Source organism: Opisthorchis viverrini (genome assembly GCF_000715545.1).
Source record: "Opisthorchis viverrini unplaced genomic scaffold opera_v5_141, whole genome shotgun sequence".
Lineage (NCBI taxonomy): Eukaryota > Metazoa > Platyhelminthes > Trematoda > Opisthorchiida > Opisthorchiidae > Opisthorchis > Opisthorchis viverrini.
Genome location: NW_008751798.1, coordinates 595,419 through 620,630, shown reverse-complemented (window position 1 = coordinate 620,630; position 25,212 = coordinate 595,419). Strand labels below are relative to the sequence as shown.

General features: G+C 44.0%; 2 protein-coding genes across 2 annotated transcripts; one reads left to right on the top strand and one right to left on the bottom strand.

The window, feature by feature from the left end:
* Positions 1-703: 703 nt before the first annotated feature.
* T265_06674 (hypothetical protein) lies at positions 704-2,259 on the top strand (the record flags this gene model as incomplete). The annotated part of the gene is made up of 2 exons (XM_009171999.1): positions 704-762; positions 1,998-2,259. The coding sequence occupies 2 exons, from the start codon at positions 704-706 to the stop codon at positions 2,257-2,259; spliced, it is 321 nt and encodes a 106-aa protein (XP_009170263.1).
* A 12,542-nt stretch (positions 2,260-14,801) lies between these two features.
* Positions 14,802-25,205, bottom strand: T265_14094 (hypothetical protein; the record flags this gene model as incomplete). Its single annotated transcript, XM_009172016.1, has 6 exons — positions 14,802-15,015; positions 17,786-18,537; positions 20,847-20,970; positions 21,764-21,883; positions 22,534-23,038; positions 25,097-25,205. Coding segments are annotated over 6 exons (1,824 nt in total), but the record flags the coding sequence as incomplete, so codon positions are not given.
* Positions 25,206-25,212: the final 7 nt, after the last annotated feature.

Below are 25,212 nucleotides of genomic sequence, written 5' to 3'. Positions count from 1 at the left end.
ATTCGTTCATGTGTTCATTGGACTTGACTTCACTGTTCACTAACGTCCCCTTAACTGAAGCGATTAAGCACCTATGTAACTACATGGAAGCGAATAATTTTCAGCTTCCTATTCCAGTCAACGAGCTGCGTGAACTCCTCCTGAGATGCACATTGAATGTGCAACTACTGTTCAATGGCATGCTCTACCGTCAAATTGACGGCGTTGCCATGGGCTCACCACTGGGCCCAACGCTAGCCGACATTTTCATGAGTAAACTTGAAAGTGGTTCATTAAAGGCTAACACTGAGAATATGCAGCACTACTGCCGATATGTTGACGACGTCTTCGCCGTTGTTAACAACAAAGACGAATTGGAATCACTCCAACAAGAGTTCAATAAGGCCCACACTGCCATTCAGTTCACCTCGGAAGGAGAAACCGACAACTTTTTCCACTTCCTAGATGTTGGCCTTGAAAGACGTCACGATGGTACACTGAAACGATCGGTGTACCGAAAACCTACTTGGTCAGGTCAACACATCAACTTCAGCAGCTTCGTGCCACTAAAGCAGAAACGGAACGGTTCTTATTATAAATGGGAATTTTCGGGAGATTGGCCAAACATTTTGTGCCGTTCGCAACTATCGCATACTGGCAACCGTAAGCCTTGAATGTCAGTTAAAGCTGTACCACAAATCACAGCTGGGTCATATGTAGTACTATGCCAGAGGACGTTCACGGTTTAGCAGAAAATGGTGTTCCTCTTTGGGACTCATCCCGGTAAGCTTAACTCGCTTTTGAGTAGTCTAGGTTTAAGGATTAGCCTACCAGAGTTTTTCTGCTCATTTCTTTCAGAAATTCCATGGGACCCTTGAATTATTTGAGTTTTCAATCTGTTTTACTGTTTGAGGCCAGGTTCGCATTTTTTTCAGGTTGACAAAATTTCGTATCCTCTGGGATAGAGAGAGAGAGAAAGAGGAAACCTAGCCGAAAGGTTTTCTGTGAGCTCCTAAGGAATGATTTCTTGGGGAGGCTTCCGCAACCCTGAATTTTCCGTCGCCATATTTCCTTCACAGGAATGTTCTTCTGTGTGCAACGGCGTGGACGATTTATCGCTTGGAAACATGACTGATTCGCATCTGCTCCGTATATAAATATCCGGGAGGACAAAAACTCGAAGTGAGCCAGTTCCATATGATAACCCGAGAAAAGATCAGGGGGGTGCTCAGCTGAAAATTCTATCAACCGACACAATGAGATTCACCCAAACCGTCAAACTCCGTCAACTTTGCGATGGAAATAAGGGACGACTTGATAACAAAAGGAGAAATATATGGAGCAATCAATCATTCGAGGCAAAATCTCGATCACCGCCCATGAGAGCACGCTAAAAAACCGCAGGATATCGCTCAACTCTCAGGACTTCAGTGTATTTAAATTGCACGATGAATGACCCTTGAAGAGATGTTTGTATTCTAATCTCTTGGATGGATTCAGATTGAAGGAAATATCACTGGCCCGTAGATGCGTGTTCTGCTCCTTCAGCCCAAAACCTGTAACTGGATAACCGATAATGATGGAGTCGACATAGTTCTCTACAATGTTTAGTTTGAGGTTCAAACAGTCTGCAAAATATGATAATAAAAGTTGACAGAAAGCCCCTTTGTCACCATGATTACGCCCAGTGACATGAACATGTGGAATAGCACTTCGGTTTCAAGAAGATATTGAAGAAGTTAAGGTCGGTCAAGTGGAGCAAAATACCAAGAAAGTATGAGAGACATCTGGACACATTTGCTTCAGTCGTCGAGACCGTTCAAGACATTAGGAAAGCAACCACACTGGCTTGTAGGCAAACTGACATACCCCTCATATTTCCCCATAAGCGTTCAGTGAGCAATGCGTGTCAAACATTGTTCCGCCTGGCGCTTCGGGCGAGGCCAATGTGCCTGCAGTAGGGCGGCGATTGATTACACCACAAGGAGAAGGTAGCTGCGGTGTGGATGTAAGTCCAGCGGTTCTCTATCTGGCGACGCGGGAGACTCCACGAATCAAGAGGCGACAGATGGGATCCGAAATTCCTGTGGCACTAGGTTTCAGAACCTGGAACCCCTGACTATTCTTTTCCAACTGAATCGTTCAGCTGTAGCACCCTTTCGGTGCCCAGCTGCCATGCCACAAGAAGGAAGCACGAGGGCTGGGATACTGCCAGGTTGCCCAAGCCTAGACAGGGGAAGTCGAGTGGCAGAAGTCGGGTTCGAACCTTCCGATCAGTAATTTCGCGCTCTAGCCACTTGGACCATCTCGCCTAACTGAATACTGAACATTGAACCAAAGAAGACATACTGCAAGGTCCATTGGCTTTTTCCGAATGAATGTTTGTGTCCGTCATCTAGATTGTCGGTATATACTGCGGTGACTGGTGTATTGGCATACTCTTGTGGGATTTGGATATCTGGATCTTTCAACGGGTTTTACACACAGACACGTAATTCACCCACAAAATTTTCCTAGTATGTTTTTTCTGTCTCAAGACATTATGGTGTGAAAATCTTGGTCTTTATTGAGGGAGTTCAATGCTTCGTCTTTGTTTAGGTTCTATAATTATATGCGCTCTCCGCACGATGACGGGAGCTTCCTGAACACGTGTGATGTGTTCGCATAGGACAGCAAAATTTGACGTAGAATCCGGTTTAGTTTCAGAGTGAGTCTTAATGCCCGGATAGAGTGGTTAGATTGAAAAGGCTAAAAAATCGTTTTTTTAACGCTGGTATCCTTGCAGACGCTTGAGGGGAACTTCCGATCATGAACTAGTCAGACATCTGATTCGCTAATGAATACGCAGGCGATATCAACGTGCTTTCGAGTTGGTAGTTCCACAATGTTTGGCAAATAAGTTTTCTGGGGAAGAGATTTGTCAGGTTGAGTGAAGTCGTTTCAGAGAAGAACGAGGTTGTCAAATCTGACAACTGTTTCGGGAAGGATACAACAAAATACCCAAGATGTGTGCTTGGGCAACCCAAGATGTCATGTACACTCTTCATAGGAACATACCTTTGAGCCATTCGTTTTGTTTAAACAGAGGAGGCAGTTCATACAAAGAACAGCAAGTGAACCTGGCCCTACAGTTCAAGCTCCAGCAAAGCTCCAGCGTGTGTGACTTCACCAGGCGGAACATGAACAAATAAATCAGAAGACTGGAGGTAACAACACGAAAAGAGTCCTCATGAAGTAATCACTAGTCAGAAACTCAGATCACATTGCAACGGAACTTATGTGTGGACCAATCAAACCAAACACCAGAGAAGAAGAACTGTTATAAATGAAAGGTTTTCCGTTGGATGGAGGATAGAATGAAACTCATACATGGGAAAAGCGGTCAGGCCAATCGGAATAAAGGAATCCACCTGCAACGCGACCCGGCTACCACTCAGTTTCAAACGGGCTGTTCGCTTCAATTAAATATACAGGTTATAGACACCAGCTATCATCTGGGAACTGCCGTACGTATGGATGATGGGACTGATACCGGTGAAAATCCGCATGCTGGACGACACACTTTCGCGTCTCTAATAGGTCAAAACTGTTAACTTAGTTGTCCGGCCATCTGATGCGTGTATTGTGTTTCTTCAGGGCTGTGCTCATGTGCACATGCTAATGGCATGGAAACCCATCGAGGGGAGACTCGAGCATGTGTGTGAAAGACAGAAACTCAGTCTTTCTGTTCCCCGGGTAGGCCGGCACACCTGGGCAGGAAAGTCAGTCACTCCCCAATACACGGCACATCCACCGGCTAGTGCTAGGGCTGCGACCCAGGCAAACCACCCCAGCTGTCTCAAGCAGTATGCTGACTAGGCGAGGATCACTGACAGACAGTCAAGTGTGTCGAAACCATGCTTGCCAGTAGGGTGAACAGCAACATCCGCTAGACGGAAAACGCGGCCAGGATGCCATGGAGAACAGACTATCGCGTTGGAAGGGGACAATCATCCATTTGAGCCCATCCATGTTGAGACCATGAGTCAAACGATGCTGTCTATCTCATTTTCAAGGTCGACCTTCAGTTGAACTGTAGCATACTTTGACAACGAACATAAACGTTTTGCCAAAACCATGACAAAATGTCAGAGTACATCAGAATACATTAAATGCTGTCGACCAGCTTCGAAAAGTAGTCGATAAGCCAAAAGTTGCTGGTTTTTGGTTGTTTTCGCCGAGTGATAACAGGGTTTTAGTACTCTAATTTATTAAGTAGTGCAAAATGTGAGGAATAAGATTTTTATCATATGTATGTTCGAGTGTGAAGAGGGGATATCGATCCATTTTTCCGAAAAATGAGACACAAAATCTCGGCAGATTGCATTCATTCTCGTCAGATTCTGTGAAGAGGATCTGCACTTTTAGGGCCTTAACACTTCTGGGTGTTGCCTTGGGGTGAGCATACAGGTCTTGATAATGTGTGGTTGGAATAAATGAAGTCTTGATGAGACATGCCGTGACGGGTTGCAAAAGTGGGACCTGCTTTCGGTTGATAGATGAAATGTGTGCTACCTATGGGATTATCGGCGGTTATACGAATATAAACCACACCAGCATACTTGTCTTTCACAGACAGCGCAGCCTCAGCTAGTGGAACCGGACATCGATCGGTTGAAGACTACGGCTCTTTCCTCCGTAATTGGTCACCGACAGAATTAGAATAGATCAGCGATGTTCCTGAGTTGGGTTTGCAATGCATCCCGCGTCATAACCTAATCTTATGCATGAGACTGACAGGGACAATCCCCATTGTCTTTAATCCGTTCACCTTAGTTCAATTCTTGAGCTCAGGAATTTCAGTGATTCCGGCTGCTACAGCTTCGTTCACTGGGAACAGTGATAGTGAGAAAACGACGGTCACGCTTTGAAGACGATGGTCCAGTCTGTGCATTGATGACAGATGGAATTCTTTGCCGAGAACAGTAGGAAATGACAACTACGCAGTAAAGGTAATAACTCTGGGTCGTCTCCATCCGATACAAACCTAGACGACGGGGGCTCTACGAAGCACATGGTCGTCAGACATACGAAGCACATGGTCTAACGAGCGTAACCTGTAGAGTTTGATTTATCGATGGAGAATAAAATTTGCAGAAAACGATTTGGCGCACTTCAGCACTACTCGTGTGGTGTTCCAGCCAGATTCTCGCCGTGCTCCGGAGAGACCACTGGCCAAACACCTTGAGGGTCTTCCACGACCAACGACCATGTATCACATCCATAATGTCGGATAAATTGGACGGCGGCATTGTATACTTCGCAGAGAAGTGTCAAGGTGATGTTCCGTCGGCGCCACAATGTCAGGTGTTGGCTGTCCTTACCTTCCGAATTCGGGAGTTAGTTTCTTTCGCCAGACCTCCCGGGCTTATGCAGTTGTCCACCATTTTGGCCGTTCATCTGCAAATATGGGATCTGCGTTTGACCCCACCCAATCGTGCTGCAGCAGGTAAGAACTAAAGAGCAAAATTATTGCGGCCATTTAAAGTAGATTGTATTTCCGAGGGGTCCGATCGAAGGAGAGCAATACTATCTGCGTGCTCAATGTTGGACGTGAGCGAACGCCTCGGGGTACTCTGGTCACCGACTTGGTAGAGAGAACGGGTGACGTAAGATACATCTGTCTAACACCATTGGATATGATGAACTCGGGAGTGAATTTACCGTACGCACGTATTCACATCAGGAAGCATGTACAGCTTTCATAAAACACAAGAATTTAGAATGGACACCTTTCATCTCTAAGCACTGTCACAGTTTCTGACGGTCAAAAGAGTTGAAAGCAGTGAGAAAGACGATCACTTTTGGTCTTCGGGAGTGGCATAGTCCCAGCACTGTTGGCAAAGTGAAGATATTACCGATGCAGCCCTGGCTATGGCTAAACCCAGCTTGATTCTGGCGATCCACCAGCACTCCCAATCAATCCTTGGGCCCTTCATTGTTCAACGTTTGAGAGATCTGTGCGCGTCATCATCGTCGATTGTTGACAGTATAATTTTCCTGACTTCAGTCAGAGTTTATGATCATGGCGAGATCTGGTTGGTGTACGAGCAATCTTTGGTGGACAACAATAAAGGCTGCGATCACGGTTTCTTTCACAGTTATCCAGCCGCCGCCCGAATCTACATTGTGCATGTCGAGTTCTGGGAGCTCCTCAGTGATCTCAACTCGACATTTTGAGCTGCAGAGGCGCTCTGCAGGTGATGGGCTGATTGGCTTGCATCATCCAGCATTTCTCCGAGAGAACGGATAAATACGCACGTCCGCACAGTGCTCTAATTAGAATCCAGATTTATACTTGTATCGAAGCTGACAGTCATGTGGTGCAAATAAGTTCACGGCCGGCTTGAAGTTGATGACGTGCAAGCCACACGGTATTAATGTTTGTGCTGAGATTTTATACTTCAACCGTCCTTCAGTTTGCAATTGTATCTAAATTCGCATATTTATTGATATGAATTCTATATATCCTTAAGTCCGGGGAGCGCAAGAGGAGAAAGGCTTGGAATTACTGTTCCAAATTATCCGAGCTTTTCAAACGCGAACAAATTTCATGGCCCCTAACTGTTTTATCGCTCAACAAGCAGGGGAGATATGCCAATGACTACAGATCCTGAGGTAAACCGAACGCCGCAAGTGGCATCTTACAAATGGGAATTTCGTAGCTGACTCCGTGATTTTATTGCATAACTTTATTGAACTTTGATGCCATTTCACAGAGCAGCCAATCGAGTTTTAAACTGAATCACCTATATATGTTATTTTCTCAAAGTAACCTTGAAGCGACGTTCAGAACCCACCACTTTCGTTGACGCTTTTGCCTTATCGTGAATACAGAGCAAAAGCTTCAATTACTCTGCATGTGTAAGCCCAGTCAAAAGACCCTAGCACGGCATTTCGTGGTCGAATATACGTTTTTTAAGTGAGGTTTCTTCCAGTCACTAACCGCAGTATACGCTGAAAGACCGAGAAGCACTTTACAGCTGTTTCACCTTTATTAGCATCAGCAGTAGTGCGTATCTTAAAAAACTCAGCTTCGAAGACCTCGTGCCTCAAGGATCCAGTCAACACGTGACCACATGATGTGGTCTCCGTGATTGAAGAATGAGTGAAACTCGCACTGCCGATCAGCCGCCTGTGACCGAACGGCTGTGTTCAACCACTGGCTGGAAGGATGTGGTGTCGAGACTCTCTGGGGTTTCATGAGATACACATTGCTGATTTTCACCAATAAGGATGAAACAGTGGTACAGTCTTTCACGGCTTTTCAACGTAGATTGGGCTTACTGACAAGACGAAACTCCGCCTACACTACAAACATCATCATCATCGTGGTCGTCGTCGTCGACGGCATGACATCAGTGTTCAACACCGATGCTTCATTGCCGTACAACCATGACTTATTTGAAAGCCTCATTGTAAAGAAAAGATTAAAGGTGGACAGGGAAGGGACTTAGTGCTAGCTTACCACAATCATTCTGAGGTGCCTACACCTCCAGACATTCACTCAGGCAATCTGGATAGAAACTGACAACAAGAACGCCACTGACATCGGTTGGCAGCCATATCTTGTAGTGTCTCCAACCAGGCACAGTGAGGATCACGCGGTCCCCATCCTGGAAGGCGAGTAGCACCGACAGCACCCAAGCGTTTCGTGATCTCCTTCATACTGCTCTGCCAAGTCAAGGGTTGGCACCTCTCTGTTTACGCCAGTCTGTGTTGGGCATGGAAAACAACACTCTCTTCGGCAAACGATGGTTTGGCATACGCAACACATGTCCCAACCAACGCAGCTTCTGGTGCTGGACACATTTTTCAATGGAAGTACGTGTTGCACAACCGAAGACGCGCTTTCTAACGGCCTCGTTACGGATTCGCCGACACCAACTCACACGAGCTATGGTTCTGAGACAACGATTGTTGAACACCTGAAGACGTTTCAGTTCCGCTGCTCGAATCAAGTACAACTACAACCAAGTATTGCTTCGCTTTTGAATTTGTGTTTGAGTATCACTAGCCCGAGATCCTCTCAAATGTTTACCATTTCCGATAAAAAACTGAAGTAGTGAACCTAAGAATAAGGATGGTTGGCTGCCTAAAGAAGCCACCACATATCTCCATCGTATTCGAAACTTTAGCTTGGGGGGGGGGGGGGGGAAATAACGGGAAACAACCACAGAGCCATTTGAACCACTTTCAATCGTAGGTCATCCATTTGGTCTGTGGTCAAGAATGATCACCTGAGTTCTAAAACCCTGTATCAAACGAGGGATTAATTTGACCGGAAAGGATGTTAAAAACAGTTAATTTTTAGAACCTGTCAATCTAGAATATGGTCGTAAGTATCACTTATTCTGGCAAGTCGTATTTGATCCACGTACTATACCGAATGCTCTCTTCCTTTTCTAGAGATTGCTATTTGCTCACTAGCAAGTCAACAGTTCGAATTGACGTTTTACTGGTTACAGAGGGAAGTGGTCTTATTTTACAAGTTGGATAGCGGGTTACTGCAGTCAATAAACTATGATGATAGTAGCAGCCTCAATCATGAGCATCTGCGGAACGGCAAAGATAACTAGCGATTGAATGGGAGCAGGTTTTTAAAAGTTGAATCGGATTGAATATGGGGAACAAAACAAACATGACCAAATTGGTTTGCAAATGAGTGTATATTCGCAATTTGTTTTCAAGTAGAACATAAGGTTGACGAGAACTCGGGGACTGCGCCTACCTAATGAGCCCCAAAAAGGGCGAAACCGGTCTTGGGCTGTCGATGGAGTTTCAGCAACCTTATGAGTAGTACATCACAAATATAAACATAACAATTCATTTCGGTGTATTTACAGAAAGATGGCAACCCCTGGGATTCAATATAGACCTGCTTGAAGGATAAGAAAACGTCAAGTGAACTGATCATGTCAAGACCGAACGTAAAACAGTACAATCGGGTTGGTGGATCAAACTGAGAGCTTTTGCTACTTACAGTGGTGAATCAACTTTTATCACTTCAGACCGCCCTGTCAGTGTGCCTTGATGAGAAACATACAGCACACCGAGACCCCTTTTACTGACTCAACATTTCCGAGTTCACTCACTTTTGAAAAGTAAACTAAGGCTTTATCCTCCGTACGACCTGTTTTCTGAACGGAGAGGAAGTTCAAGCTTGAAGGATTAATTAATTCACACTAAGTTTTTCCTTCTCTCCTTCAATTATTCGGCTTCCGAAAATCCAAATTAAAGATCTCGGTTTATACCCCCCATAGGGAACTAAATTTGTGGATGATACTCGAAGAGTCTCATCAACCTTATAAGTAGTGCCATGTGAAGTCACGATACCATGACGTTTGATTCGTGGTCTCAAGAAACTACATGTATAGGACTGGTACACACGGTGAAGATTCTACTTCATTGTTGAATTTTCCTAAGATGTAGTGTCTCGGTGATATTATCTCCGGAACTATATTTCTTGAGGGGATAGTGTCCGGGCTGGTGAGATATATCGGGAAAATGTGTCAGCAAAATACGTCATGACAAAGCAGGGAATGAAGTCCGGTATCAGACTTCATCGAGCGGAAACACCCGGCCAAATAACGGTCCTCAAAACAGAGCCAGAGGAAAGTATTTTGAAAGCAAGATAAAGAGGCTAGCAGTAAGCAACACACAATTTATCATTGCCTTTAATTGCTATCATTAATTTGATTGGTTTTCTTTGGATAGAATAACAGAAATACAAACAAAGTACTGTAGCAAAATAACACCAAGAAGGCCTAGTAAGTATTTCAGTATAATGAGACATACGGATTGGAGATTCCATTATTGAACCCCACGCAAAGCCCTAAGAGAAGGAATAGAAGAAATGGAGGAATCACATGACAGAGGTATAATACGAACGATGAAGCATTCCTCTTACGAAAACGGAAATCTCTCACAGGGTGGTCCATCTTTGAACAGATCGAAAAACACAGGAAATTATACGCGCCTCCCGCTGACATTTTAACAGATCATCAGTAAGAAGATCTGGTGGAGGTGGCATGTAACCAACCGACTTGCAAAACAGTGACGGGTGAAGTTCAATAAAACTATCACACACTACTTATGACGCATGACCTGGCATCGCTCTTGAAGTACATACAGCTCCAACCATAAACGCCACTGGAAAACATTTCAGGTTTGTGGTGAAAACAAAAGTGGCGGGCATTCGAAACGTCTTCGTAACTGGTTCCAAGCCATCTGGTGAATGTGCTGTAGAATCAGTCAGTCAGGAATTTTTCGCTCATCTGATACCCCCAGGTTGTAGGTCACTTATTTGAGGGATCAAATCAATAAGCTAATAGGCGCTGCTGGTGGTTCTCAATAAGGATGAAACATCGCGCGTTGCTTCACAGCTTGACAGCATGCACTGACTTTACATATAAAGTTAATCATCTATTGGATACCTTCATACCTCCCCACTCCACCAGTAGCTGACCAACTGCCGGTGCGGCGGTGGATACTACTGACAGGGCGTGCGAGTAGTGTGTGTTTCTCTCGTAACTCCGCCTCGCGTGTGATGGAAAGTGGGGAGTTTCACAGAACCTGTGGCACTACTTTACAGAGTTCGTTCACAGTCGGGTGATAGTCAATGAACATTCACGAAAGTTCAAGGAGACGCGTGAGGATGTTCGGTTGTTAAAAATAAGGTGCATTGGAGATGTCTACTTTCCGGTCCAACAGCTTGTAACTGTTGAGTTGGTGTTTGCTACTGATCGGCTTCGTGGCGGAGGGCTTCTCTCCTCATACCAGTATACGGTTAAAAAATGCAGATCCTCACGAAGGTTATGGTAAGTACCAAGTGACGGATCTGGAATTTTACCCCACTATCTTCTCAGACATCAAAATTTCAATCATACGAACTTTTCTGGTCAGGGTTCCAGTCCTATGGCTAGGTAATGGTCAGACCTTCTGCAATGTTTGATGATCATTCAGACGCAACTTTCGAACTTTTAAGCAGTGGCAAAAAAAGCTTGTTCCCACTGATTGATATTCTTAGCCAATGAATCACAAATTTATGTGATGCTCGACAGAGATCGCGTGTAGAGTCAGAGAATTCTTAGACACCTGCGCGAAGACAATGAAAATGTGATAACGGAATGTCACATACATTGTTCAAGAGGACCAATCATGGGAGAAAAGCTCACCTCCCCATCTTAGATGCCTACATGAGGCCAAAGAATACCCACAGGCACTAGTCGCCAATATTCACAGTGTGTTTTGAATTAGTTAACAGCTGGTCACCAACTCAATCAGACACAGATTGATGAAACAAAAAGCTGGAAAATAAACGTCACCTCTTTGTACCACCATGTCAAGAGGTTTTTGAACCAAATGTCTTTATGATATCGTTCCAAAACGTCTATCCGTGTGAAAGCTAGGTCAAAGCTCTTCGATCTTCGTTTGAAAGTAACCACCATGTCAACTCTAGAATCTACATTTGGCGTACTTGTGTAACGGCGGATACTACTGATGGGGCATGTGAGTAGTATGTTTTTCGTAAATCCGCTCCACGTCTCTTGAAAATGGAATCTATCGCGGAGTTTGTTGAATCGCTTTGTAGCATTTGTTTGTGTAGCATTTGTGTAGCATTTGCTTGCATTTGAGTAACAGTCAATGAATATCCAGGAAATTTCAAGAAGGCGCGTTCAAGGAGAAGACAGATATTCAGTTTTTGTAAACAAGTTGCATGTGAGAATTTTGCTTCCCTGTCCAATAGTATGTAACTGCTCAGTTGGTGTTTTTTGTAAACATCTCCACAATAAGGCCGTCTTCCTTCCACTACTATGTTCCAAATGTGCCAGTAGGGTTTCAACTTCGGGCTACAAGTAGAGTAGTCCTTTATCGTAATATCACGGAACACAAGCCAGATGTTTGTGGGTAATGAACTGTACCCCGTTGCAATATCCCGCTAAAGCCCCCATCTACTTTTGGCAAACACTGGCAGGGCATGATCTAATGTCTTCATGAACGCATTGGGGTCTCGAATGACACTCGGTATTTTTACTTAACAGGTAGAGAAGGAGCGCTGCTACAGCACAAAGTGCCTACTTATGGATGTCATTCCAGCAGTAATTTCACACATCCGATCCACTCAGATTGAACCAACTCGCACCACCGGAAATGACATGGTCCAAACGATCATTCCAGGGAGACAAGAACTTTTGCCCAATTTAAGCGGCTTTGAATATCATATTCTGTGAAATCCTTCCACCTTTCTGTGCTTTCTCCCGATTTACTGGGCACGGTGATGGTGTGCACTTCTTGAACCCAGATATATACATTTGGTGTTAAAGTAGAATAAATTATTCCTTGCGACAGATACACCCATTTGCAATTCAATTCGGTTCTCACGAGAGACTGAACTGAATCTCTCGTTTATGATAGTCTAAAACTGAATGTGTTTTACACAGACCGCCTCATGATTCAGTAGGCACGGTACTCGAGTATCGCAGTAATGTAAGGAAACTACTCACAAGGTTGCCGGAAACTCTTCGACAGTCCACGACCGGCTTCGCCCTTCTTGGGGCTGGTCAGGTAGGCACAGCCCCCAAGTTTCCGTCAGCCTTATGTTCTTATTGAACCCAAATTGGACTGATTTCGACCAACTGGAACATGAGACGGCCTGTGTGCAGCACATTTGGTTGAAAAACATCATGAACGAGAAATTCAGTTGAGTCTCCCGTGAATTGCAAATGAGTGTGTTTTTTGCAATCAGTCCAATATGGGTTCGAGTAGGACATAAGGTTGACGGATACTTTGGAAGTGCGCCTACCTGATGAGACTCAAGAAGGACAAAACCAGTCATAACTATCGAGGAATTTTCAGCAGCCTTATGTACTGCAGAAGATGATTTCTAAACTTTAAGTTAGCAGGACTTCCTCTCTGGAAAACGTGTCAAAAGGGGGCCTAGATTCTTTTCAGTTGGCTTGGGACGTCAAGTACACTGAGGTATGTCACGCGAACCGGTAAGCTGTTGTCTTTTCCCTATACGACAGTTGAATTTCCCAAGGTGTTTCACTCCCGAATCTAATTTTTGTTGGCCTGGACAGTCGGGTGGGTCAGGAGAACTAAAGTTATAAGTAACACACAAACAAGGTACTGCTTTGTTAGCAAAAAAGCTCGAACTAGTCGACATAACCAATAATGATACGAACAGATTAGCTACATGAGTGGGTCACTTGAATCTGACTATGACGCGTCCAGTATAGGCAGTTATGGGAACAGCCAGCTTGAAGAAACTGCCACCTTGGCGCTTGTCGCTAAGTTGACCGGGGCGAACGAGTGGCAAGTGATTGGATGTGAACGACTGAGTGGGCTTTGATTGGTCCATGGTTTATTCGGCTTACTTTGAGGGCTTTTGTGCGCTTGCTCATGTTCCTCCTGGTTTAGGAGGCTGAAATTTTCAAGGTATCTATGTTTCGACCTGCCTACAGTTTGAACAGGAGTTACTATGGTTAGTGGAGGTGAGTCTAAAGTTTGTGGCTCGCGTGACACAGATACGTTTTCGCTTAAGTCGTGTGGGTTAGGTATGTCTCCAGAATTTGTCTAGGTCAAATCGCACAGAAACTTGGGTTAGAAAGATTGAAATAACCAATCCGTCGTGGCGTTCTTGATTTAACCGTACATGTTGTCCGGCATAACAGAACTGCAGAAGACCATTACAAAGCAGTAAAGTAAATTAAACAACCACTTCTCGATAACTAATCTATAGGAACGTGGAACTCAATCAGCATATGCATGCCAATGGATAAGTCTCTAGACATTTTTCGGCGGTACACGCGGTTTAATCCGACCCAAATAGGCCAGTTTGAAAATCTTTACACCGATCGTTACTGCTGACTGCGCGAACTAGAAAGACTGTGCTACACGAAGAAGCAACAATGGCTAATAAACTCCTCCATCAGCGTCCAAACCAATGTGCAGTAGATCAAGATGAGACAGAGGGAAATGAAGTGTCTCCTCGGTGGTTCCCCATTGACTGCTTTACCTATGGGACTCAGCTTCGGACACCTAGGCTTAGGTGTGTCATTACTTGTGCGGGGAAGTATTTTTGTGCTGTTAGTCTGACGACTGACTGCATTGCATCATCACGCTGTAATGCAGTCACTACAACTACTGATTCCTGATATGGCCCTTTTACAAACTGAGTGACTCGCATATTGGGATCAGGTCTATAACCACCGGAATCATGGACGTTTTTTGGTTCGGGATGGAATGAAACAGAATTCCTTTAGTAGAAAATTGAAAATCTGAATGATAATCTACCGATGTATGTACCTATGAATGCACAGAGTCTTATTTATTGCTTCTTATAATTTCCGGAGGGAAGCAGGCGGGAGTAGTATTAGAGTGCCCGAATAGAGAGGAGAATTTGAATTTCAGCCTGCTTATGCTACGGAGAAATTGGTGCTGAAGTAGCCTGTGCAATTTTTTTGCAGTCAGAAGCGACTGAAAGGCTGGCGGTGCTATATCCTGTCTGCCGTTCAGTAGCTAGAGGCCGAGCGGTTGCCAGTGGTCGGAAGGTCACGAGTTCGAGACTCCCTGGGGCTTTGCGAAATGCGCACTACTGATGATTCCTAATAAGGATGAAACAACCTCTCGGCCTATTAGCATAGGTTTGGCTTCCCTGGCAAGACGAATTTTCAGCTGAAAATCATGAAACTATTTCACACCATACAACATTCCAACCGATTGAAAAGTATTGATATTATTGATTACTATCCACCTTTAGGAAGATAAATGCAACTCACCGAACTGGATCCTGGATCTTTTTGGTTACTGCTTTGTTCTGGTGAATTGCCCGTTTCCAGCTTGGCAATCGAGCCAACTTCGGCACCCGAGAAAAACCACTGGCACTCCTGTTCATTGAAAAGATCATCTTCAACACACATGGATCCCATTCGTGTTACTACAATGCCCTCATACAAGGGTCCAGTCATCTCTTTCAAGCTTGGACTTATAACGCTGGGAAAAACGGGAGAGAGAGAGTAACAGTTGGAGCACTTGGATTAAGGCAGATCATAAGCTTATAATCGTATGCTTACGGAAAGAATACATTCACAAGGTGGGATGGCATAACCTGGGAACTAGATGCGTGTTCAGTTATTGTACATTTATTAAGTTGTTTAACTGGCAACAGTTACTAATCTCCAGACTGGCTTCTTTGTCTTCCAACGGCAAGGTTCACCAATTAAATCACCAGACCGAATGTCATCAAACTACGGTGAGTTTCCTGGGGCCTTCTTGCAGCCAAGGCGTCTGCTCAACTGACAAAAAGTTATCAGATTTCTCTTCTACTGCTCACGGTGTTCACTGAGAACAAGGTCGATTCTTATTGGCCAGGTCGTACATGGCATTCCGCCTAGTCCGCACTTTCGTCAGCTTTGTGGTCTCACCACAAGGCCTGTGAAATCCATTAGACAAAACAACCATCTTGTTGATCGGGCGCTGTTGTTCTTTTCGCAGACTGGCCTGCAGATCACAAGTCACCGGCGCTCAGTATTCGCAAAATCGAATTGAATTTTCGAAAGCTATGACGTCTTTCTGTTGGACTAAAGCAATCGGGCAAGTGAGTTCAGAGTACCAGTCCAAACTTTTGAGCCCCATCTAGGCATCCCAGGGTCTCAGCGATGTTGGGAAAGTACTCCACTAGACTTTTCCGCCAACAAATTTTGCTTCAGTGCACAATGAATTTGCTGAGCAGCGAAAATACGAAAATACGATGGTTTTTGTTTTGACTACATGCGCAACAAAATGCAACATTTTGGCGCAGAATGTTCTATCCCATTCCTGAGGGTTTTGCAGCTAAGAGCATTGTGTGGTTAATGGACCCCATGTTACCTCATCAACAAACTGAAATGCTCCCGAGCTACTATTAAATGGAAGAAGGCCTTCGCTGCGGAGTTATTTATTAGAAAAATGCCAACTGAACAGTTGCAGACTATTCGACAGGAAAGCGACACTCTCCTATGAATCTTGGTTACAAAAACTAAATATCTTCTTCTTCTTGAACTCGTTCTCTTGAACTTTCCTGTATGTTAATTGACTGTTGCTCAAATCCAAGCAAATGCTACAAAGTGACTCCACCAATTCCTTAATAGACCTCACTTTTCAAGAGACGCGAAGTGGATTTACGAGAGAACATACTACTTGCATGTCCTTCCCATCAGTAGTATCACCGCTACACTATTATCCAAACACGCTGTCATAACAACCCTTCTCACCACAGCGCAATTTTTTGTGGGCACCTACTTTTTTTTAGTAGGCATTCTGTTATACATCTTAGAGGATGGAGAGGGGTCGCAAGATTATTCGACCGAAACATTTATTAAGGAAAATGAGAACATTCGCGGTTCGTTTCGCATTTGAATGTGTCCGAAATGCAGTTATACGGACTGTAGATAAGGTTATGCGGACTGCAAAGTTAGCCTCACCTGAAGTTAAAATGCTACTGACCCGAACAGCCGACATTTCTAACGATCCAAACAGTCTAGATCTGTTCTATGTTTCGACTACGGTAGATTCATGAATAACAGACATATCCACACGGCCACATCTTCAATATTCTGATACCTATTGATAGAACATCTGTTCAGAAAAGCTGTGTCACTCAGAGGCTACTCAGAATCTTATGGTCTTTTCTTTGAACATATGTGGGGCAGCTATTCAGAAAGCCATGTGGAATATCAATTATATTCATGAGATGTATCCAATTCATGTATTGTATAATCTATTCGATTTGACCGCACGCCAAGCCTGATTGTTCGGCATGATGGCTGATTGTGAAACTCCTTTGGTGATTACGAATGCCCGAACAACCTGCAGTCATACTCAGAGGTTCCGTCCAAGACTTGTCATAACTGGATCAAATGGGACCATCGATTTTTTCGGGTTCGACATTTGAGCATCGCCAGTTTTCAGAGGCTTGTCTCTCTAAGCCAATCAGCTTGGTCGAATGGTGTAGCAAAAGGGCGTTTCACACATTCCGCATACAAGGTTTAGAAAAAGTTGGACAGCTCAAATCGGATTACGCCCTCAGCAAAGTGATACAATACAAAAATGTCAAATAAATAAAACATAAAAATAAAAATAACTATAACTGTTAAAATATAAAAAATATTATATATACATATATATGACACAACTGCCAAGTAAGTTAGGAAGGAGTGAAACCATGGGGTTCATACTCTACGTACCTGATGGACTACTGACGTAGACCTTTCGCCAGCCACACCAAGGACTTACGCGGCTAAGTCATGTGTAATATGACACAGTCTGGCTCGAATTATACGAGCCTCAATGTCGGGTGGATAGAATGCGGGATAGTGTTCGACTTCAGTAGTCTTCAATGTTTTTCTTTTCACTACCAAGCTTTACGTTTTTTACAAATCTGGCTATGAAATTGTTTAAATGATTTTTGGTGGTGCTGAGTTTTTTAAATGGAACGCGCAAATATTTTGTCTGTTTTGTAAGTGCGACTAATGGTGGAAAATGCTTACTTGAGTTGACTCATTCCATGCCACTTAGTGAGTTATAGAAAAATTCTGGGGTGCAGTGCTCAAAATTGATGGCTGCGACATATGGCAATCTAGCTCCATCACTTTTCAGAAGAGTACTTTCTGAGAAACGTGCGTAGATATGAAGAACTCCAGGCAAAATCTCTATGAAATGCCATGGACCGGGTTTTGATTACATGTAAAAATCTGCAACATATGTCGAAACCGAGTGTACTAACCTCCCGGGAACAGATTCCGCAGGTGGGTTTATTCTGCTTGACAGCTCATTCCATGGGTCTGAGCCAAGATCTGAAAAACCGCCGGGACTAATTTGGGCATCTTGCAGGGGACCAAGTCTTTCTGCATGCGACGTGGATGAGATGTCTTCCCCGAACGGTTTCACAGGCATTTGGGAGGTCTCAATTCGAGGGACTAAAAAAGGATCCGGGAAAAGGGGCTGTGGAGTACTTGATTCCCGTTGTTGCACAAGTGGCTTTATGTCAGTTGCGTTGCATACGACAAATGTGATAACTTCTTGTGTGAATTGTAACCTCCGCATCAAATTCAACAGCTCCGCCGTCAGATGAACTTTTTCCGGACGATGGACGTTGGTCATACAAAATGGATTTTTCCACATCGCACGTGACGGTCCAGGAGGAGTACGAAGAACGGTTCTGTACAAGTCGACCAAAGAGTAGGTGCTGATTCGCAACAGCAACTGACCTTTTGTCAGACCAGTTGGCTCGTCTTCCGATTCGTTCGATCGTTCAAGCTTGTGAATGCATGGCAGACCAACTGGGTTTTCTGGGGACATATCAATCAAACGGGTCGGTACGTCTGCAACCGTAATACAAATTCCCAGATCCGATAGCGTGTATGGCCGTAAATCCTGATTACGAGACGTTCGTACTTTGCCCACCAAATCCCTTCTGCTGAGGGAGACTGGCTTCATTTGGAATTGTTCTGTTACTCTGACAGTTAGATGATTCACCTTGTGAAACAGAAAGCAATTATGAAAGCGATCAACACACATCTTCAAGTCCAAATCAACACAATGACAGTTTTTGCTGTAGCACGCGCACCAAGATAAGTAAGCGTAGCTTCCATTCCTAGGTAGAGTAATAGGAAATTTAGGATTTCCACTCACCATACGTACCGCAGTTGGAACTATAACCCCTAATACATTGTTGTTGGATGACGGAAATTAAGTCAGCAGAAGGCACCACCTGTTCGGCACTGGAGTGCCTAATTCTTTGAGGTTTACACACTTATTTGACGAAGTAGCAGGCGAGTATGTCACATGACTGCTTGATGTATTTTTACACGAGCTTCACTGGTGCTGGTCGCGCATTGAAGGTTTCCTGGCATTTGATGAGCTGTGCACTTCTGATGACTTCCAATAAGGATAAAACAGATCTACTGTGCTCCCCCTCGCTTCTCAGAACAGTTTGACTTCACTTAAAGGATGAAGTCACCATTAAAAATTCCTAAATCTTCTTACGCCACCAATAAAGTGCATAAGTTTGACTGTTACTGCTGGTGAGGTAGAGGTAGTCTAATCAGATTGCAAGAGCACTCGGAAAACTTGCTTCAGGATACACTGTCTTCAAAGGATTGAGAGCGTTTACATCGGTGTCTTTCATCAAGCCTAACCTACTCTCTGTTCGGGAGTGCCGGGTAATATGAAAAGTAAGCATGGTGACTGTGTGGAAGGATTGTGTGGAATGAGAGGATCAAAATTACAGTGCTGACGATTGTTTCCTCGCTATCGTCTCAGCCCTACGTGCAATCGATTGTAATGCTGATTTTATGGTTCACGAACATACGGTAATTTCACATTTGATTGGCTAGAATGGAGCTTCCTGAGACAACAATCAGTGACTTGTGTTTTCTCACCATTTTGGACTCTCGATTTATGCGTGAATCCATTCCCACCTTTCTATATCACACGAATGGTAAACTAAACCATGTGGACCGGCCAGATATCTCTTCAGTCCTCCCTCCGTTTTTGACTACATGACTTTCTGGTGACTTGGCCCTGTGCATCCTATTCGGTCAAACGAGCCTTTCCGTGTACGCCTGTTTCAAACTGGAAGGACTTCTGGGTACCTAATGACTGTTTCAAACTGGAAGGACTTCTGGGTACATCTGGGCACATCTGAACACTAAATGCAAATTAGTTCGCCTGATATATGTTAAAGGTGCATGCTGTTTGCCTGTTTACCACCCTCGGTAAAGTTCTGCTTGCTCTCCAATACAAAGTTCGAGTTAACTCCCGGATTTTCTTGGTATTCCACGCTGCGCTACTTGCCAACGAAATATCTGATCACTGAAATGCATACGAGGTTTATTCCGGCTCCTCTTCAGATAGACATAGGTTCCATATCCGCCGATGGTAGCGGGAATTCGCGTGCTATTTTCGGTTGCCATAAACGAACCGTTGTGTATGTCACGTTGAGAACACCAAGCAGAAACAAGCGCTAAGTAGGGTCTAAATCATTTTACTCTAAGCATCCGTTTTTAAACCTTCGAGCAGTTCAGAATCAGCTTTCAATGCGATATTTTAGGAACTTTTTACGCTTCCAGTCAAAATACACCATGTATCTAGTTGGGACTACTTGATGCTTCGGCTGTGCTGACGAGGCTATTCATCTGCTTAACAATTCCCTTGAGGTAAGACCTTTCATACCAGACTAAAGTCTTCCGCTCTCGCACAGAACTTTTCTCCCAATTCCCCTCTCTCTTATAACCTTCGGTTGTTCAAATCTGTTCTATAGTTTCACCCGTCCGAACTTTCCTGATTTTATATCAGTCGTATATGTTCCTCATAACTTGTGTTCTAGCTGTCTCGATTTCCACTTAGAACTTACTTTTATCTCACATTTACGGGAGTTCTCTTATTATTGGTTCCCATATCATCTGCAATCCTTTCACACGAACATTAAAGATTCCTCAGCTGGGTAACCATAAGCGGTAGGACAGCATTCGACCTGGAATCTGCTTGGTGCTGTCCATCTACTCGGGTGAAAAGGTATGCATTCCCGGCACCGTTTGGAAAGTATCAGCTAGGGCTGATAACAATCTTGTAAAAGTTCCGTTCGACTAGAGTTTACTCATCCCAGAAGCTTAGTTGCACGCATCATCGGCAAGTGTTGATGAGTCTGTGATACCTGCTGGATAGTACTTTCACTGACAGGCACCCAAAATCGACAAGTGGACACTAATAAATTTGATTCCTATACTTTTTTCTCTCTAAGTTGGGGCATGGCCGGACACACGAAGAAAAAAACGCGCACTTACTTTGGCCAGCCTTTCCGGCCATAGGGCCATATCGATAGTCTGAAGCATTCGCCGTATGGTATTTAGATGGTTGTTCACCGTTCGGAGGCATATAAATTGTCCATAGTCGAAATACAATGCAAGACTGTTGGACAAAAAACAGGGCGAAAAAAGGGGATGAGTTAAGGGGAATCTACGGTTAGAAAATTGTTTATACACGAGTTATTCAGGGTAAAGTTTCCCATTCGCTATATATATATATGTATACGTATATATATATAATCCACTAATACCCTACAGTTTCGGTCACAATTGCAGCGGAAGCTTCAGAATATAAAATCGTTAGTTTCTGGTCTCCAATTGTTGTCTGTCGTGTGACTGGTTGACCTAAAAGTTAAAGCTGGATTGACGAAGAAGCAATTGTTTGGATCACCGCCATTTGGCCGACATTACCACACACACTACAAACCAATATCAGCCCTTGACGGAACTTCAAAATGCACATCCGGGCTACTTAATCAATCGCCCCCTTCCAACGCTTGGCTACCAAGATTCTGGGTTGCAATTTTATCACAGCATCATCTTTTTACCATGCCAGTGCAGCATCGCGTCTATTGTTTCAGGAAGGAACACTTGACTGTGATTGCATCAAATTCCACCGACAGCATAATCCAATAAATGTTCACCTGGTTCATTCGGCATTTTTCAGTCTTCGCTCAACGAATCGCTAGGGTGACTAAACGTGATCTCCTGAAGTGGTTGGCTAATGGATATTTCCAAAACGATAGCCTGTTAGTAAGGGACTAGTAACAAGTGTTGTTTCTTTTCAGATATGCTTTGAAAACAGTGGGTGAGCGTCTACTACTGGGCTGCGGTGTTGAGTCATAACGCAAACTCCGATGGGATGGCTTAAGTGGTTAGAGTGTGAATTTACTGACCAAAAGGTCCGTGGTTCGAACCCAACCTCTGCACCTCGACTTCCTCTGTCTAGGCTTGGGTAACGTGGCAGTATCTCAGCCCTCGTGCTTCCTTCGGGTGGCACCGGAAGGATGTTACAGCTGGAAGCTAACACAACAATCGGCCATCGGTGGAAGTTATGCTTGCTAGTCTTCTATTGATGCACGTCTTTAAAAACTTGTCCGTGGGTGTATGCAACGGCAACCAGATCTCCGGTGCTATATTGATTATTTTCTTTGCCAAAGATTGGAAAGTCATTGGATTAAGCTGGTACACTGAGAGGACCTATATTTCTGATCGCTGTTCACTCCTCGGAGTACCAAGAGGTCTTATAGTTAACCAAGCTTCGAATGCGTAATTAGCAGTGCCGAAGCTTCTGCGAACAGATGCTGGAGCCTGGTCTACGGATAATGTTTCTTCCAGTTTTTTTCACTTCTCAAAGAAATCAATATTTTCTCAGGCCATTCCACTGTCTCAACGGTCAATCTGAATGCTTTGTTGACGCCTTTAGAATCCTTACTATCATTCGAAGGCGTCCGACGCTATTCGCTTTACAAATATTGACACCAGAGTGGGGTTTATCGATTGAAACTACTGTAGCCATTACTGTCATCAAGGCCGAAGCTGAATTCCATCATTCAGGTAAATGAAACAGTCAAAACTGGGGAAGAATAAGATTTTCGCCTTAACTTTTGGACGTTCATATGAACCTAAAATGGATTTTAATGTGTGTGTACCAAGAACAACTCACGATCCTTCATCCTTGCCCACGGAGAACGCAAAAATAGAGCTAGTTTTGATCGCAAACATCAGACGGTTCATGGCTGTTTTACCCTTGTCATGTGAACTGAAAGTGACCCAATATCGGCTGACTGATAAAGTCATTTGGCAGTCTGTTGAAGTGTTCCATGGGAAAGCTGCCAGGCCATCACCGGATGGTGAAAAGCGATGAATTGTACTTGCTGTTTGCCAGCCATAGACGGTGTGCACGTCGAATAGGGTAACGGGGAAGGCTTCTGCAAATTGCTGGGTTTCGATATTGCTGGTGATATCTTTCCAAATATCCTCTCCTGAATCCAGAAGTTTTTGTGTACCACTCTCACCAACGATGATCTCATTTGGTCCCGAGGAGCAAACAGCTGACGAACCATCGACGTTGTCCGGTCGTCTGTATGATCTGATTGGTATTGTCGGAAGCTCTGTTGTCGAATGAGGTTGCATCTTTTGACCGAATAACCTCAAGTGTGAGAACTTTCCTAAATTCGGAAGAATTCAGAACAAGAGATATACGTGGATGGTATAAGTAACTTCGACAGGGGCGGAGTTTTTGGCACATGCGGTGGCTTATGGGACTCAACCCTAAGTGGTCAGTCAAGATGATCACTCAATCTTCTTTTACACCGTTCGTGCAATTTTAGTGGTATACATTGTATTTTTCGCCAAGTATGATAGCAATAGTACAATATATAGTATTTACGACAAATAATGCTTTATCCCAACCACAATAAAATCCTGATTCATGAAGTTCATGAGAATGAGCATGAGAGAAATTTTGGTACTTGTGGTAATTGGACGAGTCACACGAACAACAAGAAACTGGCATAGGAAAGTAAAGTTTGAGGGTATCACCTAATTACTGATTACGATACCAAATCGAGCGAAAGGTCTGAATATGTACTAAATAGAACACTAAATATGTTAGACTGAACCATCCAGAGGAGAAAACGGTTTTATAAAACGGAGGTTGGAGTATCTGTGCTTGACTTTTCCGGTTAAGGCCTGGTCGAAGCAAACTGTTTTGTGCAAGCACACCAATTTTCTTGAGTGAAACTGTACCGATCACTGCCTTGTTCCTTCAACCTTCAGCTTGAGCTGTTTGGTACATCGGCCGCACTCACTAGATTACGCGTCACAAACGCCCAAATCATGTGACTAAATCCTGTCCCATTCTCAAACTTGACCGACATGTACATTGAAATTCCCTATCCATTTGTCCACATTTGTCTACATCAGGTTAATTTGTAATCAAATTTGTGCATCTGTCAATCAAGAGAAGACACTCTTTTCACATCGCACACAGTAGATACGAGTGCAACTCGGTCCAGAACACACACACACACACAAGACAGGAGGTCAACCAAACCCCACAAGGTCATGGACAATTACAGAACATGCGTAGCAGCAATACTGTAGAGAAGACACATCCCGCGTTCGGACCTTCACTCAGGAACTCTCAGCAGCTGTCATGAATCGATAAGTCCCATTTTGGCCTTTTCCACTTTTCACACTGTATTTAGTTTTATCAAGGAATCAGCCAAGTCGTCCAGAACCTTCCAATATTAAACCATCCTGGAATTCTGTGATACATAGTCTTGGCTTATTGGACACAACTTAGGTGGATTGAACTGACGCAAATGTCAAGTAGAAATGGTGAGCGCCTAGAAAAAGCATTTCTTTCAGGAAGATCAGATCCCTGAAAGTAATCCCAGAACGCCCGGAACCTACTGGGGCCCTAAAACTCCACCAAAAAATCTCAATAGGAAAGTCGACAAGCATCCAGGCCAGTCAATCATTCAATCAATTCAGCAAAAGCCGATGAGTGTTCATGCACGCCACAGAAGCGCGACCGAATGTGATCAGCATTCAGGCATTTCATAGAGGCACGATCGATGTTGATAAGTGTTCACTAACGCCTATCAGACAGTCTGGATCAATGTCCGAAAGTCTCCTTTAAATAGCATGGGGCCGTTGTAACTTTTGCTCTCGCACTCTCACGCACTCACTCCCTTGCTCGAAATATAGCTGTTGTGTTTTTTTTTTCGGCAACTAGGCACTGGAGCGGGTCGGCAGCAGATACCATAGATTGGCGAATCAAATGACATGTACATCGCAGCAAATGGATGGATAAATGTAATTTACAACTTCCTGTTTAACAAGTCTCTAGGAATAAGAAATTGGCAAACAGATAGGAATCTTGGGCCTACGTTCAAAGCTTGGACTGAGAATCTTCAGTGGTATTAATCACGTGTTAGTCACATATGCTTGTTTATTTAATCACATACAGTGTGCAAAATTCAGAGTCTATAGGTTGCCTAACAGCCCTGTAGAATGAACTGAGCAAAAATGACCGAAGAAGTAACGACAAATCAATAACAGTAAGTTATAAACAACGAAGGATTTTCGGGAGGGACGGAGGAAAAACTCTTCGTCGGATAGGTCGGTTTATTCTTCTGGACTTGGAACAGACTCATATAACGACGTAATCAGGGCTCCTGCAGGCATCCCAAAATTATGATGATACACTACTGACTTACTGTTCCTTTTCCGATCCGATTCGGGTGCGGAAGCGTAATCACGAAACAGTTGATCCAAGTATGCGGCACGAGACCGTCTGACAATTTTGAGAAGTTTTTCGCCCTTCATAGCAGCA